Genomic DNA, 15,588 nt, shown 5'->3' on the forward strand with positions numbered 1-15,588 from the left:
TTTCATCCCTAAAACTCACCCACAACATCTAATAAAATATTATTTTTATCCAACAACTCATCCATCCACATTTTTTATCCAACAACTCATCCATCACATCTAATAAAATATTATTTTTATCCAACAACTCATCCATCATATCCACCACATCTAATAAAATATTATTTTCATCCACAACATCACTCAATTCATCTCATCTCATATTTAAAAATTACTCACATCATCCAATAAGATTGTGACAACTCATCTCATCTCATTAACATTTCATTTCTTTGTTTTCCTCCTAAAAAGCTAGGAAAACAATTTCCTTAAGTATGGGTCACATCATCCAATAATATAATGACAACTCATCTCATCTCATATATTTTCTTATTTTTAAGAAATAACCAAGCAAAAGAAAACAACCTATTACAAGAAATAGGTTTCTTATAATTTATTTCATTATTTTTTTCGCCAACCAAACAACATCAAAACAAGTTTTCTTAAAAAATCACTCACATCATCCTATAATAAGGTGACAACTCATCTTTATTTCTTTGATTTCCTTCTTTTTTTTAGCAAACCAAACACTCCCAAAACAATTCTTTGGTTTAATAGTTTTCCATTTCTTTGATTTTCAATTTTTTTAGGCAAACAAACAGGCTTGTTATCAACGTCTAAAGAGAGATTTCAGGATATTAATACTAGAATATACTCAAATTAGATCATAATAGTTTATACCTTTAGACATTTATGTTCAAGCTAGTTCTAAGACAATTCCAACTTGGAGGAAGTAAGTGACGCAGCACGGAAGTAGTAGCCTTGGAATTCACCAAGGAAAATCTTTGAATCCACGAAGAGCTTCGAATCCATAAAAAAATATTGAGGAAAAACAAAATTTTATTAATCAAAAGTTATGCCTCTAGGGCTTACAAGACTCTTCTTAAATAGAAAAAAAAGAAACAAGACTCCTACAAGGACTCAAACTCTACCAAAAATAGTAAAAAAATTCCTAAAATATTAAAACTCCTAAAAAGACTCCTATTACTAGGAAAGTCCACCGGTCAAATCTGAGATCAAATCGGATTTGTTTCCTAAATAAAACAGACTCCTAAAATATTACTAAAAATAGTAAAAAACGGACAAAATGCAAATATCTCTCAAACTGTAAGGAATTTGGAGAAACGGAGAACGCAAACCAAACCCAAAAGAGTGGGTTTGGATGGCTCCGTCTCATCGAGATAGTCGATTTTAATATATAATTCGTCCTATTCCGACGTACGGTTTGAAAGTTACGGCCGTTTCTTCGAAACTAGTTATTTTCTTCGACCAGGCCCGCATTTGGGCTTACGACTGACCCACTTTGACATAAACGCGTCTGTTGTGTGTTCTACATCAGTAAGATAGGGACTGTTTAAAATAAAATATTAGATGATTGGACTTGATTACAATTTATGCATTGCAGCATGGTAATTCCTTTAAAATCCCCATCGTTCTTGACCAGCACATTCTATTTGTAGCTAGGTTATAAATAATCACTTGGACAAACTTTTACCCGGGAAGAGTCACAGGATTGGTGAACTTTTCCTTTGGTTCTCAACTTTAATTTGGACATGATACTATAAATGTAGTTAGACATTTATTTTTCCAGCTAAATCATGATAAGAGAAGTCCAACTTGGAGCACATATAATAAAGAAATGTATAATAAGTATTAGGTGATTTGACTTGATGGAAATTTATGCATTACATACCTGTACATTGCCTTTAATAATCCACACTGTTATTGACCAGTACTTTCTATTTGTTATCCTCTTTATAAGTAACAAGTTGAACAAAACGATACATGTGATGAATCACAGGGCCCGTAAACTTTCTAGTTGGTTCGCAGCAAAGGGTTTAAATGGAACCCACATGAACAAGTTGTGTTATGATCTGTTCTTTTGAGTTAAGGATTTTATCAGAACATTCTATAGAAATGAGTGATCTATACCCTTCACAGGCGCTTAGAGTATTAGTTTTGTAATTTTGACTATTATATCAATTGTATAAATCACTCTACTCCCATAAGAGTGGTCTTTTTCGAGAAAACCAAGGTATGCCTGCTAGTATTTTCCATTTTCTCAGTGTCTTTTGATAGGTTCCTAAGAGCATAAAACGAATTTCATTAAAAAAAATTTCGGGCTAAGTATCATAAAACCCCTTAACTTTGGAAATTTATTAGAAAACCCCCCTTAATTTTCAAAATTTTAGAAAAACCCATTAAGTTTAGGGGCTATCAGAACCCTCAAAAACGTAAAGTTAAAGAGGGTTTTCTGACAAAATCTAAAAGTTAGAGGGGGTTGATATTAAGCTAGGGGGGTTTTCAATAATCGTCCAAAGCTGGGGTTTTTTTTTTTTTTTTTTGGGGGGGGGGGGGGGGTTGGGGGGGGGGGGGGGTCCTGATATTTACCCAAATTTGAACCGTTTCTTTCTCCCAGTTACTTGTCAAACATACATTAGTCCCATTTATCTTTATTATTTTGGAAAGTAGTCCAACAAATAATTTAAGTTGCTGTTAGATTTCATAAATCTTAACTTATTTCAAAATTAGTTCATCAAAGCATTAAAATTATTATTAGGTCTCCACAATTTTCATCAGTTGACAAAATTAGCTTTTCTAATTGCTACCTCTATTGAAGGGACTAATTCAGAAAAAAGAAAGAAATTGGGAATCTAATAGCAATTTGAATGATTTGAGAGACTAATTTCAAGATATTAAAGATGCAAGGGACTAATATCAAAGAAAGAACCCAAAAATATGGGTTTTTTAGATATCAATCCCTTAAATCTTCGACAGTTGCATATCAGTCCCTTAACTCTTAGAAATTGCATAATAATCCCTCAAAATCTCTGGGCTCTTCCTAAATGATTCCTTTATTAGTATTTCAGTTAAAATAGTTAATCATGGTTGGGTAAGCTCGTAGTCCAACATCTACAATCACCAAACTGTCCATCTCCTAATCCAACGTTTACAATTACCAAACTGTTCATCTTTTTTATGCTTCAAAACTTTATGATGCTCAACTTTTGGTTAGGCTTCTTTTCTAACCGTTAGAGAAGAAGATTTCATGTAGATTTGAATTTTTTACGTGAGTATTGGTTAAACACATTAAGGAATGAGCTATGGAACACGATAGATGGGGTAAAATAGTTTCTGCCTCTAATCGTAAAATTAAATAGAATATTCCCCTCAGATCTAATGTGATTTATTTTGAAGGACTGTTTTGCAAGACCATCTAAGATTTGAGGGACTAATATGAAATTTTTAAGATTTAATGTGAAATTATTGAATATTTAAGGGACAAATATCTTTAAAAAACCCCAAAAAAGAATATAAGGGCACCTTAAGTGGAGAGGAAACATTGCGCAATTTTCCTACCTCTAAGGGTCCTATCTGCAAGAAGACCTCCCGAAAGTCCAAAACCCACCTATTTCTTCTTGCGCCTTCCTTCCACTTCACTCACTCTATTCCCCTATTCCCTCTCACGCTTACCCTTTTTAAAGAATCAAAACCCAACGAATCAATAGAATAAATCATCAATCAAACCCTAACCCTAACAACGATGCAGAGCAGCTCCGACTCGCCCAACCCCAATCCCCCGCCAAATCCCCCACCGCTCCGCCGCCGCCGCAGACCCCAACCATCCAACCCTCATCCCCGCCGCTTCTTCTTCTCATCGCCGTCCGCCCGCCAACCCTCACGCCGCCTCCCACCGCCGATCGCGTATCGCCGTCCGATTCTCTGACGAGTCCGCCTACGCCCGTCAAATGTGAGGCCGTACAACAATTACCTCCGCCCCGGCGACGCCGTCATCCTCCTCCACGTCCGCCCTACCTCCGTCCTCTACGGCGCCGACTGGGGATCGATCGACCTCTCTCCGCCCTCTGAAACTACAAATGAAGAATCTCAGCAGAAGCTTGAGGACGATTTCGATGCTTTCACTTCGACCAAGGCTCAAGATCTCGCTCAGCCGTTGGTCGAATCACAGATCCCCTTCAAGATTCATATCGTGAAGGATCATGATATGAAGGAGAGGCTTTGTCTTGAGGTTGAGAGGCTTGGGCTGAGTGCGGTGATCATGGGGAGTCGAGGATTTGGGGCTTCTAGAAGGGGAAGTAAGGGGAGGCTGGGGAGTGTTAGTGATTACTGTGTGCATCACTGCGTTTGCCCTGTGGTGGTGGTGAGGTTTCCGGATGAAGGGGCCCGGGCGGCGAGCGGACCGCGTGGCGGAGAAGGAGGCGGAGGTGGAGCTGCACCCAGTGCCGGAGGAGGAGCAGGAGTATCATGATGCTGACGAGGAACAGAAAGGTACGACGGGTTCTTGAATGGTTTTATCATTTAGCATTAAAATGCAATCTTTGATGGTAATTATTCGAAAAGGAATTGTCTTGCTTATTCTTTGGTGTGGTATGTTGTTGATTATGATGGTGATCAGAACAATTGGGCAGGTTAAATGATATTGATCACTAGAACGTAGTTAACTTTGATGATGATAATTCTATAACATGCACCTATATATCAAGAAGAGTGCTGCTACGGGGACCCAAAATATGGGACCAATGGAGGGGACAGGTGAGGTGTCCCGTCCCTATTGCATAATGAGTTGGCATCTACGTTACATGGACTCGGGTACGAGTATCCGATACGGGTGCGGATCCGAGTATCCGATACGAAATTTCTGAAAATTTGGGATACGGGAACACCGTCTTAAATTTCGACACGGGTACGGGGATACGGCAATAAAAAATATTAAAATTTCATAAAAAAATTCGTACCCGTATACACTTTTAAAATTTCATAAACTATATGAAGAAGTGACGGTACAACTAATTTATTTTTTAAAATTATTAGGTGTATGTATGATGTATATAAAATGTTCTTGGGTGATCAAGTGAAAATAAGAATATCAATTTAAAAAATAATAATTTAATTTATTTAATGAAGTAAAACTAATTAAATTTCATTCCTCTAACCCGTATACACTTTTAATTGCTTCAAATATCTATTGTAAATCCAAGAATTTCAAAAATTATACATCTGTAACAACTTAAGCCTAAATTTACAGAAAAACAAAGTTTAATCAACAACTCAACATGTGAAAAGCTTTGTAACTTTTCAACTTCCATTTTTAACTCTTCAATCTTCATTACCTGCAAGCAAAAGAAATCGTGTTAGACAACTGTTATGGAAATTAATTGCTCCAACCACGTCATTATTACTCAGCCTATAGTCAAATTCACGGATTCACCCCCTCACCGATAGTCACATTCACGTTCGTATTCATCCCCTCACATTCGCACCTCATATTAGGGGGGGAAAGGAAAAAGAAAAGGGGAAAGCAACGGTGACGGCGAAATTATCAACGGCGACGGCGAAATTAAGCCATTGCACTCGTCTCGACCTCGCGTGCAAAAGCCCCATCACCACTACAAACAATTTCGAAGATCATCTGAAGCAATTTCCAGATCTAGTGTTTACTATTCAAACCCTAGATCTCAAAATATTTTAATGGCTGTTTGTCTGTGCAATTGATCTGCCAATTCGACGTTTTTTGGTATGTAATTTCATCTTTTCTTTCTCTATTTCTTTGGGTTTTCGATTCACACACCTCGTCGTATCCGAGAGCCGACCACCGTATCCGACCCGTATTTCATACCCGGATCGGTGTCGGGTCGGATCGACACCGATACGGTGGTCAAACCGCCGTGTCCGAGTAACATAGGTTGGCATGAGTTGGCATGGCTAACTCATTATGCAATAGGGAGGAGACACCTCACCTGTCCCCTCCCTTGGTCCCATATTTTGGGTCCTTAAATCATTTTCCTATCAAGAAAGAAGAAAGGTTGAGGCACATCTGGATCAGTAAAATATGTTATATTTTATTCTGTTTCTATGCTTTACATACTGGAGCTGGGGGATATCAACGATTAGGTATATTGATTTTCTTCTTTAGAAGGATGTGATAAAAGCTGAAGTGAATAAATAGGAAGTAGTAGTCAGTATATAATTCATAGTTATGTCTTGTCCAATTACTTTGTGATTCGGGCTGATGAAATAAGTTAGCTAGTGATTTGATATGGGAGAAATTTGATAGTTATTGATTTTGTTGTTTATCATGTTGCTAATGAGGAATTATTAATTCTTGTGATGTTAATGATGCGGGATATAGAAGTTAGATCTCTTGATTGATGGACTTTATGTGATTGTTTTGTACCTGTAGAAAGACACACCTTTACTCTTGGTTTATGAGAGATTGAGAGGCTTATTCTGTTTAATCTCTGTCATGGTTTTTGTCCTTTTTCCTAATTTTAACAAGTAGGATTGATTAGAAATGTATAGTTGTTGCCTTGTTGGTGAATTAATGTAGCGCGCCAAAAAGGTTTTTGACTTTGTTGATTCTGTTTGGTCTTCTGATGCTTATGGTGATTAGGGCCTTCAAGTAGTTATCTAAATATATTGTGTACTCTTCTTGTCTTCTTGTGAAAGGGATGGTATTTGTTGGTTACTATGTGATACATGCTAGATGAAGAGCTTAATTTAGTTGATTTTTAGGTATAACAATGATGATGAGTAGAAATGTTAGATTCCTTTTTACAGGTAGTGAAATAGAAACATGCAGTTAAATCTTTTCCATGATTTTCTATTCATTGAGTAGCTTGTATATTCAAGTTTAGTGATGCTAATAACGATCTCTTTGTGGACTTTCTTTTACTCTATAGTCTATACTTTATTCTATTTCCTAATGTTAGCAATGTACAGTGGTCAAATAGGATTATTTTCTTCTCGAGACCTTTTACTTTTTTTTTCCTTATGTGGGAGTTAGAATTAATTCCTGGCTCTTATTGGATAAAGATGTGTTCTCTGATTGCAATTTCTTGAAAAATGTGGATTTGCTAAATACTATCCAGTTAAACAGCAAATATTGTGAAAAATATGTGGAAGAGTTTAAACATTTCCCCCCCTTCATCTGCTATTGAGTAAGCAGGTTTGATATAGGATAATATATCTGGCAGTGGTCAATATATTGAGTTTGTTAGTTTTTGTTTCTCCCTCGAAACACATTTCCTGAAGAGTTGACTTGTGGTCTTTTTGATTTTCCAAGATTTAATATGCAGGCTGGGGACTTCTATATAACTCAATATGTCTCGCTAGAGTGCTAAGATTTGGTTAACTTAGTTTGAGCTTTTTCTAGTGCAATATATCATTTTTAGGGCCTTAGATCACACAGGCAAATTTCTGATTATTTGCTTGGGTTGCTTCCAGTTGGTCATGATCTTTGTTGCTGACGTGTTAGTACTTGCAGTTGCAGCAAAATAATTTAATTTTGTTTAGTTGGGGTTATTTCTTCTTCTGTTTGAGCATTCCCCTCAGGTATTTGGTTTCTGGAATTCAAATATTTTATAGCTTCTTATAGTATTTTATTTTTTATGTTGTCACTAGCTGATGTTTTCCCTTTTTCCAGAATTAATTATATGCGATAAGAGATAAAGCTGATGTCATTTATTTTGCTTAGCTTCTCGATCATCCAATATTTGATTTGATTGTTTCCACACTTTTAGAAGGCCTGGAAGCTAACGAATATTTTATTCTGATCATGTCCATCTATTCATGGAGTTTATATGTGGCATGGGTATGATTAGTTTCTTTCTATAAAGTTTAAATATGATTCAAATTCACTTAATGGCTCATTATATCTTGTTTTAGTTACAGTCAATATTTGGAAAGTTTGAGGTATCAATAATGATTTTGTTCCAATTATCTATCTGTTTATAGAAACATTTTGTTTGGTTACAGATGGTGTTTTCAATGCAGGTTTTATGTTTTCTCATTTATCTTTATCAGACAGTTTTTAGGAAAAAGCAAGATCTGATATTGGAGGGGGTGGGTGGGTGTGTGTGTTGTGGTTTGGTTCCATTTGCTTTACTGCACTTAGACCTCACACATGTCAAAATATCTTTCTTTTAGACATATTAGTAGTCAATTACACTAATTTCATACATATGAGCGCTGTAATTCGTGGTTGTTTCGATCCTGGAACTTTGTCGTTTTGCCTGTTTGTGCATGTATTTCGCTTGTTCGACTGTTGGTACCCTGTCCTTATATGTCTTTCTCATGTTGTCCCTCTTTCCTGCGCAAAGGCTTTTGAAAATATAGTTTAGGAATATTTTTCTTCTCAATTTTTTTTCTTTTTGCATTTCTTTGTTAGTCTTGACAACTCACACATGGATAGTCAATTTTGCTTTATGAGTATCACTCTATCTTAAATTAGCAATTAGTTTTAATACTCAATATTGTTTTTGAGTAACGTAGTCACTAGTATTTTGACATGAGTTTTTAAGTTTGTGGTTCTACGTGGTAAAGGGAATCTGATTCTGTAATTTGTGATATGATTTACCTTCATACTTTCTTCTTTTAATATTCAATCTTTTCCCTTTCCTTAGTTTCCACCCTCCCTCATGGTAAACTGTGGCACGGATATCATCTTCGTTGAATGTATTGTGCTTGTTCTTGTTGCGCATATGCCTGTTATGAACATGACATATCATCTCGTGAAAAAGAAATCTTAGTAGCAAATTCTAATGCAACTCTTCACAGATAAAGAATTGGCTGAAATGTTTGGTGGATGTTATGGCCCTCCTTAATCAAAGGCAAAGCATAATTACTCACTGAAGTAGGATATCATGATGTATTTCTATAGAGTTCTTACAAAGAATCTCTGTTTTTGGTTTATGGATTGGGGATGCGAATCCCAGTCAAATAATTAAATAAACAAAGAATAATATTCTTCCATGTTCCGCATTGTGATTGTTCTTGATATGTTGAATTTTTTTTCATGTTTCAGTCAGTTTTAGGCAGATCAGCTGATTTGTTTGACGCATGTACCAGTTGCAACTTAGAAATTGATCTGACCGGACTTAACACTCCGTTGGTTATTATGACATTAACGTATTGTACTTGGTTCGTATATGCTTGATATTTTCTCATTTGATTGGTTGATCGGATATCATGCCTACTTGTGAGGAAATTATAATCCAAAGATATTGTTAGTGGTTATGTTTGTTTGTCATCAGACTTTCTATTCTCTAATTTATATTTGTTCTTCTTACTGCAGATAATTAAATGGGACACCCCGATGGAGATAATTAAACTTGTTCTGGCATTTATAGAGCAGAGCCTGCTATGTGTTGAAAGTGGTGGTAGTCTTGCATTGTTGCTTGTTTTTACTGTCTGTCATCTACCTTTCAAAAACTGGATGATTGTTGTCTCTTTTTAGCTCCTGAATTGCGTGGTTTCTCGTGGTTACCACCTGAAGGTTGTACTGCTTTTGCCTTGAGATTTTATGTTGAAATGTTGCCCGTATGAATGTTTACAATTAGATGTTCCCTCAAGTATGCATGTTTATATGTTGCCCTATGTTAGGAGGCTGCCTTTCTATTATTGTTATTGTCTGTTAGATGCTACTATTGTTGTTTTATATCGGTGAACAACTTGCTGCAGTGATGTGGTGGCTAATTATTCTTACGGTGGCTGGTGTTCATATTCAAGTATACGCTGCTGATCTTGTGAACTTGAAGTGTCTGTGTATCAAAAATAGTGTCTGTGTATCAAAAATCTTAACCCCACCCCCCGTTTTTCCTTTTCTTGTTTCTCCTTGAAGCATTGACAGCGAAGGCGTAAATTCCATAAAAAAGAAATTTGTTTAGCGAGAGCAGGAAGTAAAAGTGATGTGGCTGTGGCTGTATATATCTGTGGTGCGGCTGTCTAATAATTAGGGGTGCTAAACCGTATCCATATCCGAGAAAATATCCGTAACCAATATAACCGATAGGATATGGATATGATTACTCAAATCTATAACCGATAGGATATGGTTACGAATATGTTTTTATTGTGAAATATCATTATCCGTAACCGAAATATCCGAGTACATATTAGACATACTCTTACGATAGTTTCGTTTCTTAGATTATGGATTTGTGGTTAATTTTAATAATTAAGATGTCTAATCGTAACTTTTCAATTATAATAAACATATTAACGAACTCTTTTGTATCACAAGAATTATGTTTTTCTCAATACTATCTAGTTTTTTCATATCCATTTTGTATTTGCATACATGTCCTCTTATATGTCCGCATATATATCCGTAACCGTATCCGCCGTATCCAATTTCAGCGGATATGATTATGAATTTTCTAAAACTGAATACAAATCCCATTGTACTTCAATACCATTAATAGGAACAACTTAAAACTGAATACAAAACCCATTGTACTTCAATACCATTAATAGGAACTTAAAAGGCAACCATACATCAAGAACCTAACTGTTCCACTTGTGCTTATTCATTACAAATAAAACTCGATAAAAGGGGGAATGCCTCAAAGTGTACCCTCACTTCGGCTTCGCCTTATGGGATTACTGGGCTTCAAGCTCACCGCCTTCTTCTCACTATACGGCAAAAGACAAGCGGTAGGTTTAGCTACCACAGGAGGCAAGCCAACATGACGACCCTCCACAACTCTGCTTCTGTACTGCTTCAGCGATGCTCCAATAGCATGGTTAGACCGAGCATTGCTTAGTGCTGACTTATGAAGACCCGAACCATGGGATCCTCTTCGAGAGAGCTTGTTCTCTGATCTTGTTACAGATCGAGATGAACCTTGTTGTAGTAAACAAGATTTGGAAGGAGGCTGAGAAGGTACTTTTTGAGTTGATCATTTCCCACATTTCTCTGCGCAGGGTTTCCTTCTACGTTGATTGCTTGCAAGGAACCATAATTAGCTGCTAGCTGGCCAAGACCTTTAGTTGTTGAGATTTTATTGCCTCGCAGGTCGAGGGTGTGAAGTTTGAGGAGACGATGAAGGCCTTCTATTTCGCTTATCTTGTTACCAGCTAGGTACAGTTCTTTGATGGAGGAACAAGAGGCCAAACCTACAAAATTCAACAGATATTTACATCCTGATATTGATACAATGCCTTCATTAAGGTAAACTTTTATAACCTTTCTTCGTCTTCTATTATAGGTTTGGGAAAGAAGTATGCTTATAAATATTGGAGCATGATAAATAGGATGTGATGCAACATAATGAAGACTTGACTTCAATATGCAAATAAAATGATAATAGTAACACATAAGAGCTTGGTTAAGGCTCTTTCTCTACATAGGACCATATCTTGGACTCTTAGGAGTTACGCCAACAATTTGGCCATGCATCTGCTAGACTGTGTCCCCAAGTCCTCTGGCTAGCATCTTCACATGGTATACTATTGATTATTGGTGTAAGGAAAAATTCTTGTGCAACCTCCAATATTGAGCTTATATCAGTCACCTTAGGATTCTTCTCAATTTTTAGTACTTTAGGTTAACAAGGTTTGAATCAGACACTATACAAAACAATATATGTAAAATAATGCAACATTAGGAACAATTTACATGGTAGCCTATACCTATCTGAATAAAACAAAACCTGACCCCCTAAACAAAATATGCTACTCATATAATAAGAAAAAGGGTTAACTGTGGATGGACCCCCTGTATTATCACCAAATTGAGCTTACTACCCCTGTAATTCTGTTGTTGCAGATAGAACCCCTGAAGGAGTTTTATGTTGCAGATAGGACCCCGAGTGAAAATGTATTGTTGCGGATAGGCCCCCAGAAAAGGGTCAAAAAATTTCATTCAGGGGTCTATCTGCAACAGTAGAGCTACAGTGATAGTAAGTTCAATTTGACGACAGTAGAGGGGCCAGGGGGTCTATCCGCAAGTAACCCTAAGAAAAATGATCAAGATTTCTTGCTAAGACAGTATAAGGCAAACTTTTTAGAGAAGTGCATAGATGCCTCTAAATGGTAACCCAGAACTAAACAAGCTTAGCAAGTCGACAACACAATAAGGTATGCATTGATAAAAAATCACACCCTGATCTCCATGTTGTCAGCTCAAGGAATCCACTGATGCAAATAAATAAATAAACCAGTCACTTATTGTGATCTCTCCATATTAATGAAACAAACCACGTGTAACTAAATGGGAAATAACCTGGTTACGAAATAAAAACCTTTGGAGTGCGTACTATCCTCAAATACAACTTCGATAAACAAAAAAGTTATAATGTGCATCGGGTAGTCCTGTCAGTATGCGTAACTAGTTAACTTTGTACACTCTACAATAACTCCAGTTTAAGTACTTTCTATTTGCCCATTTAAATTTAATACAGTATTTATGTTATAGTATAAATTAAGTTCACAACAAGTTCATATGATTGTCTAATAGTTCGTTAATCCAAACCCTTTTTTATGCTTCTAGTGACCCTTTTAAATTCATTTTGCCACATATATAATTGTGTTTGTTGATTCTTTTAACCATTTGTTCTTTGGGTGCAAAAGCTTAATATACAGTTAAACTGAATAACCACCAAAATAGGTCCTCCTAACCACCAATGGCCTCTAGTAATTACTGTCTGTAGTTTCTTCAGCCAGGGGTGCTAATGGAAACAGTTACTTGATGACATTTGATGACATATTATATGGATTAAACAAACCATTAAAAAAAGAGAAAATAGGTGTAACCTGATGACTTACATCTAGAAGCACAATATTTCCGCCAAAAAAAAGGAGCAAAGGGGAGATAGTATGATAAAGAAAGATATCAGTTACTGGACATGCTGTTGTCAAGAACACAACAACAAATAGCCTTCTACATGCAAAGATCCACATATTTTAGAATGAGATGTCATACCATGGCCGATTCTAACAATTCGGTTGTAACTCAGGTCCAGTATGCGGAGGCGTGTCAGATCACGAAGACCTTCAATGGTTGCAATATTATTCTTTGACAAATTCAGCATGTGAAGTCCTCTTGGAAGAGATCCTGCAGTTATCCGAACTGCACATGGATTTTTAAAAAGTATAAGTAAATATACCTAAAACAACATAGAGTCTAGTGACAATAAACATGAAAAATGAAGTTTAACCGGACTAGTATATATTGAAAAGTTCTTGGTGCTCTAGGAAGCATACCTATAAAATTTCCTGATAAGTTAAGAACTCTCAAGCTAGAAAATGCGCTTAGAAACGGAACTGCAACCAATCCAAGGTTGGCCATTTGTGCTGAAGATGAGGTAGCAGTCAAGGATGAGATAAATTTGTAAGCTACATCCATGCCAAAGTTGCTTTTAGCATCAGGCTTTATCGGAGGAATACTGATTTCAACTTGAGGTTCCAGACCGGAGAATGAAGATAAGCTTTCACCAGATTCTTCTACATTATCATTTTCAATATCAATTTGGCTGATCCACTCCTCTATGCGCTTAATGCGGAACACTTTGGAATTCAGTTCAGCACAGTTCTGGATTATAGACTCTAGCTGAGGATTCTCGATCTTTTCATCATATGTTTCTGTTTCTTTCCCTTCATTCGCTGAGGTAAAATGGTCATTGGAATGATAACTGTTAACAGTAGTTTGATTATCACAAGCTAAACTTTCAGCCCAGTATTTTCCACATGCCTCCTGTCCTCCAATTAACACACCACTTGTATCAGAGTGAGGGTGTTCATCCCCTGAATCTACAGGGCATGGCGAGCCTTTCCTATCTTCATCAGATTCTGGTAGCAAATTATAAGAATTTGATATGAGTTTGATATGATTTGACTCAGGAGAAACTACTTCATCACCATCATGAAACTCAGGCTTCTCTCCATGATGAGAATGTAAATCAACAGATCTAGATCGACACCTCATTTTACGAGTCTCAGTATCTTCCATTGATTTATCAGTATCCAGTCCGAGGTTAGCTGCTGAACGTGATCTTGCAAGAACAGAATGATTATCTGACGACAAACATCCACAGTCAACTATGATGTCATTTGATTCCCCGTCAACATCTGCATGATGGTTGTCATCTAATTGCTTCATGACCTCGATGGAGAAGAGAGAATCATGAGGGACGTGATGAGCAGCCAAATCAAAAGGTTCAACAAAATCATGTTCCTTATGCTGGGTATTAAAATTCGTTCCCAAGTTCTCATGGCTGTATAACCCAGGGGAAGTGTTTCCATCAGGTGAATCATTAATTCTCTCCATGCTCTTCTCATGGGGGAATTCAAATGAAAATTGTTGATGTACTTCATCATCAATATCTGTGCCATCACCACCAGAGGAATCTTTCTCTTTATCTAGGATGCTTCCAAGGGACCGACTTTTCTTTATGCCCGACATCTGAAGATATTCTTTACTATTACCTGTATGGACATCCCCTACAGAATAGTCTAATTTCCAGTATTCACCATGAGAAGATGGACTGCTGGGTTGCTCCATACTGCTATTTGAAGCATTATTAACAATATTATTTGAATTTTTACTTGCAGAATCAAAATTAACTTTTTTCTCTTGATATTCGGATCTTTTTGCCAGGGTAGAATGCATTTTACCACCTAAATCTTGAACTTTCTGAAAGAATAACAGGATTTTTGGTTTCAGAGCTTAAATAAAGATTCTGTTCACAATGCAAGGAAAGACACAAGCAACAAAATAGAACACTTTCACATACCTTTGGTCTTTGGTAAAGGCTGGGATTTGAAAAGCAAGAAAATCTGACCATTATACTCAAGGGAACAACGCTTCAAAAGATCATTATTTCAACACCAAGAAGCAAGTTTAGACTTGGACCTTATCCAGCTAGAATTGGAAAAATAACCCAATTACCCAAAGCAACAAGCTAGGTAAGACTTATCAAATGATCAACAACTGACAGGCAGTAGAATTTACGTCGCTGTCTATATTAGCCGTAATCAAGAAAAAGACCCTCCAAAACACGACAGAGTCTCCAAATAAAGGATGATCTTGATCCACGAAGAAAGAATGATGAGATCACCCAGTCATTACAACCCCACACCCACTTAGAGGTGCGAGAATGACAAGATGGTTTTACAGCGGCCAGAGTGGAAAAAAGCTTTATCAGCTAGTGAGCTCCAAAACCAAATGCTTAAGGGAGATGCTAACCTGCAAAATATTAAGAACTGATAATTGAAAAAACAAAATCAGGAGAATTTTAACAAGTACAGTAGACCTTAATTGAAAAAATAAAATATTAAGAACTGATAATTGAAAAAACAAAATCAGGAGAATTTTAATTAAGGACAGTAACAGACTATCAAGACAAAAGATGTAAAATTTCTCCTGCACCAACAGAGCTTACTGTAGTATTAGATGCAACCATTCTAGTGTTCCAATACTACCGCAAAGTTTAAATCTGTATATCAACAATAAGAAAATCCCGAACACATGCATGCATGCATATGTGTGTACACAAATACACATATATGGCTCGAACTTCATGATCCGTCTTATACTCTAAAACATAAAAAAGGGAAAATACCAAAAGGATTTCCTATCATTTTTGCTTAACTTGGAGAAACTAATCAATTGATATAAAAAAATCAGAATCAAAATAGAATTAACTGGACTTTGTTAGAGACATGATTTTTCAACTTTCCTACATTTGATGCATTCTGCACAAAAGTTTGAAGATGGTAAATCGCAGATAAACCCCTTCACCTATAACT

General features: G+C 36.5%; 2 protein-coding genes across 2 annotated transcripts in view; one reads left to right on the top strand and one right to left on the bottom strand.

Annotated features, from left to right (window-relative positions):
• On the top strand, positions 3,584 to 4,346 carry LOC109834730 (universal stress protein PHOS32-like). Its single transcript, XM_020402753.1, is given in 4 exon segments — positions 3,584 to 3,721; positions 3,723 to 3,782; positions 3,785 to 4,224; positions 4,226 to 4,346. Coding segments are annotated over 4 exon segments (759 nt in total).
• The window catches only part of LOC109834731, a 13,319-nt gene continuing 2,888 nt past the window's right edge, over positions 5,158 to 15,588 (bottom strand). The window contains exons 2-7 of the mRNA XM_020402754.1: positions 14,574 to 15,025; positions 13,045 to 14,473; positions 12,764 to 12,910; positions 10,671 to 10,956; positions 8,417 to 8,544; positions 5,158 to 5,171 (exon numbers count right to left, since the gene is read on the bottom strand). Coding sequence (XP_020258343.1) covers positions 5,158 to 5,171; positions 8,417 to 8,544; positions 10,671 to 10,956; positions 12,764 to 12,910; positions 13,045 to 14,473; positions 14,574 to 14,624 — 2,055 coding nt within the window. The 5' untranslated portion in view covers positions 14,625 to 15,025. The remainder of the gene's footprint in view (positions 5,172 to 8,416; positions 8,545 to 10,670; positions 10,957 to 12,763; positions 12,911 to 13,044; positions 14,474 to 14,573; positions 15,026 to 15,588) is intronic.

Source organism: Asparagus officinalis, chromosome 3, assembly GCF_001876935.1.
Source record: "Asparagus officinalis chromosome 3, Aspof.V1, whole genome shotgun sequence".
NCBI lineage: Eukaryota > Viridiplantae > Streptophyta > Magnoliopsida > Asparagales > Asparagaceae > Asparagus > Asparagus officinalis.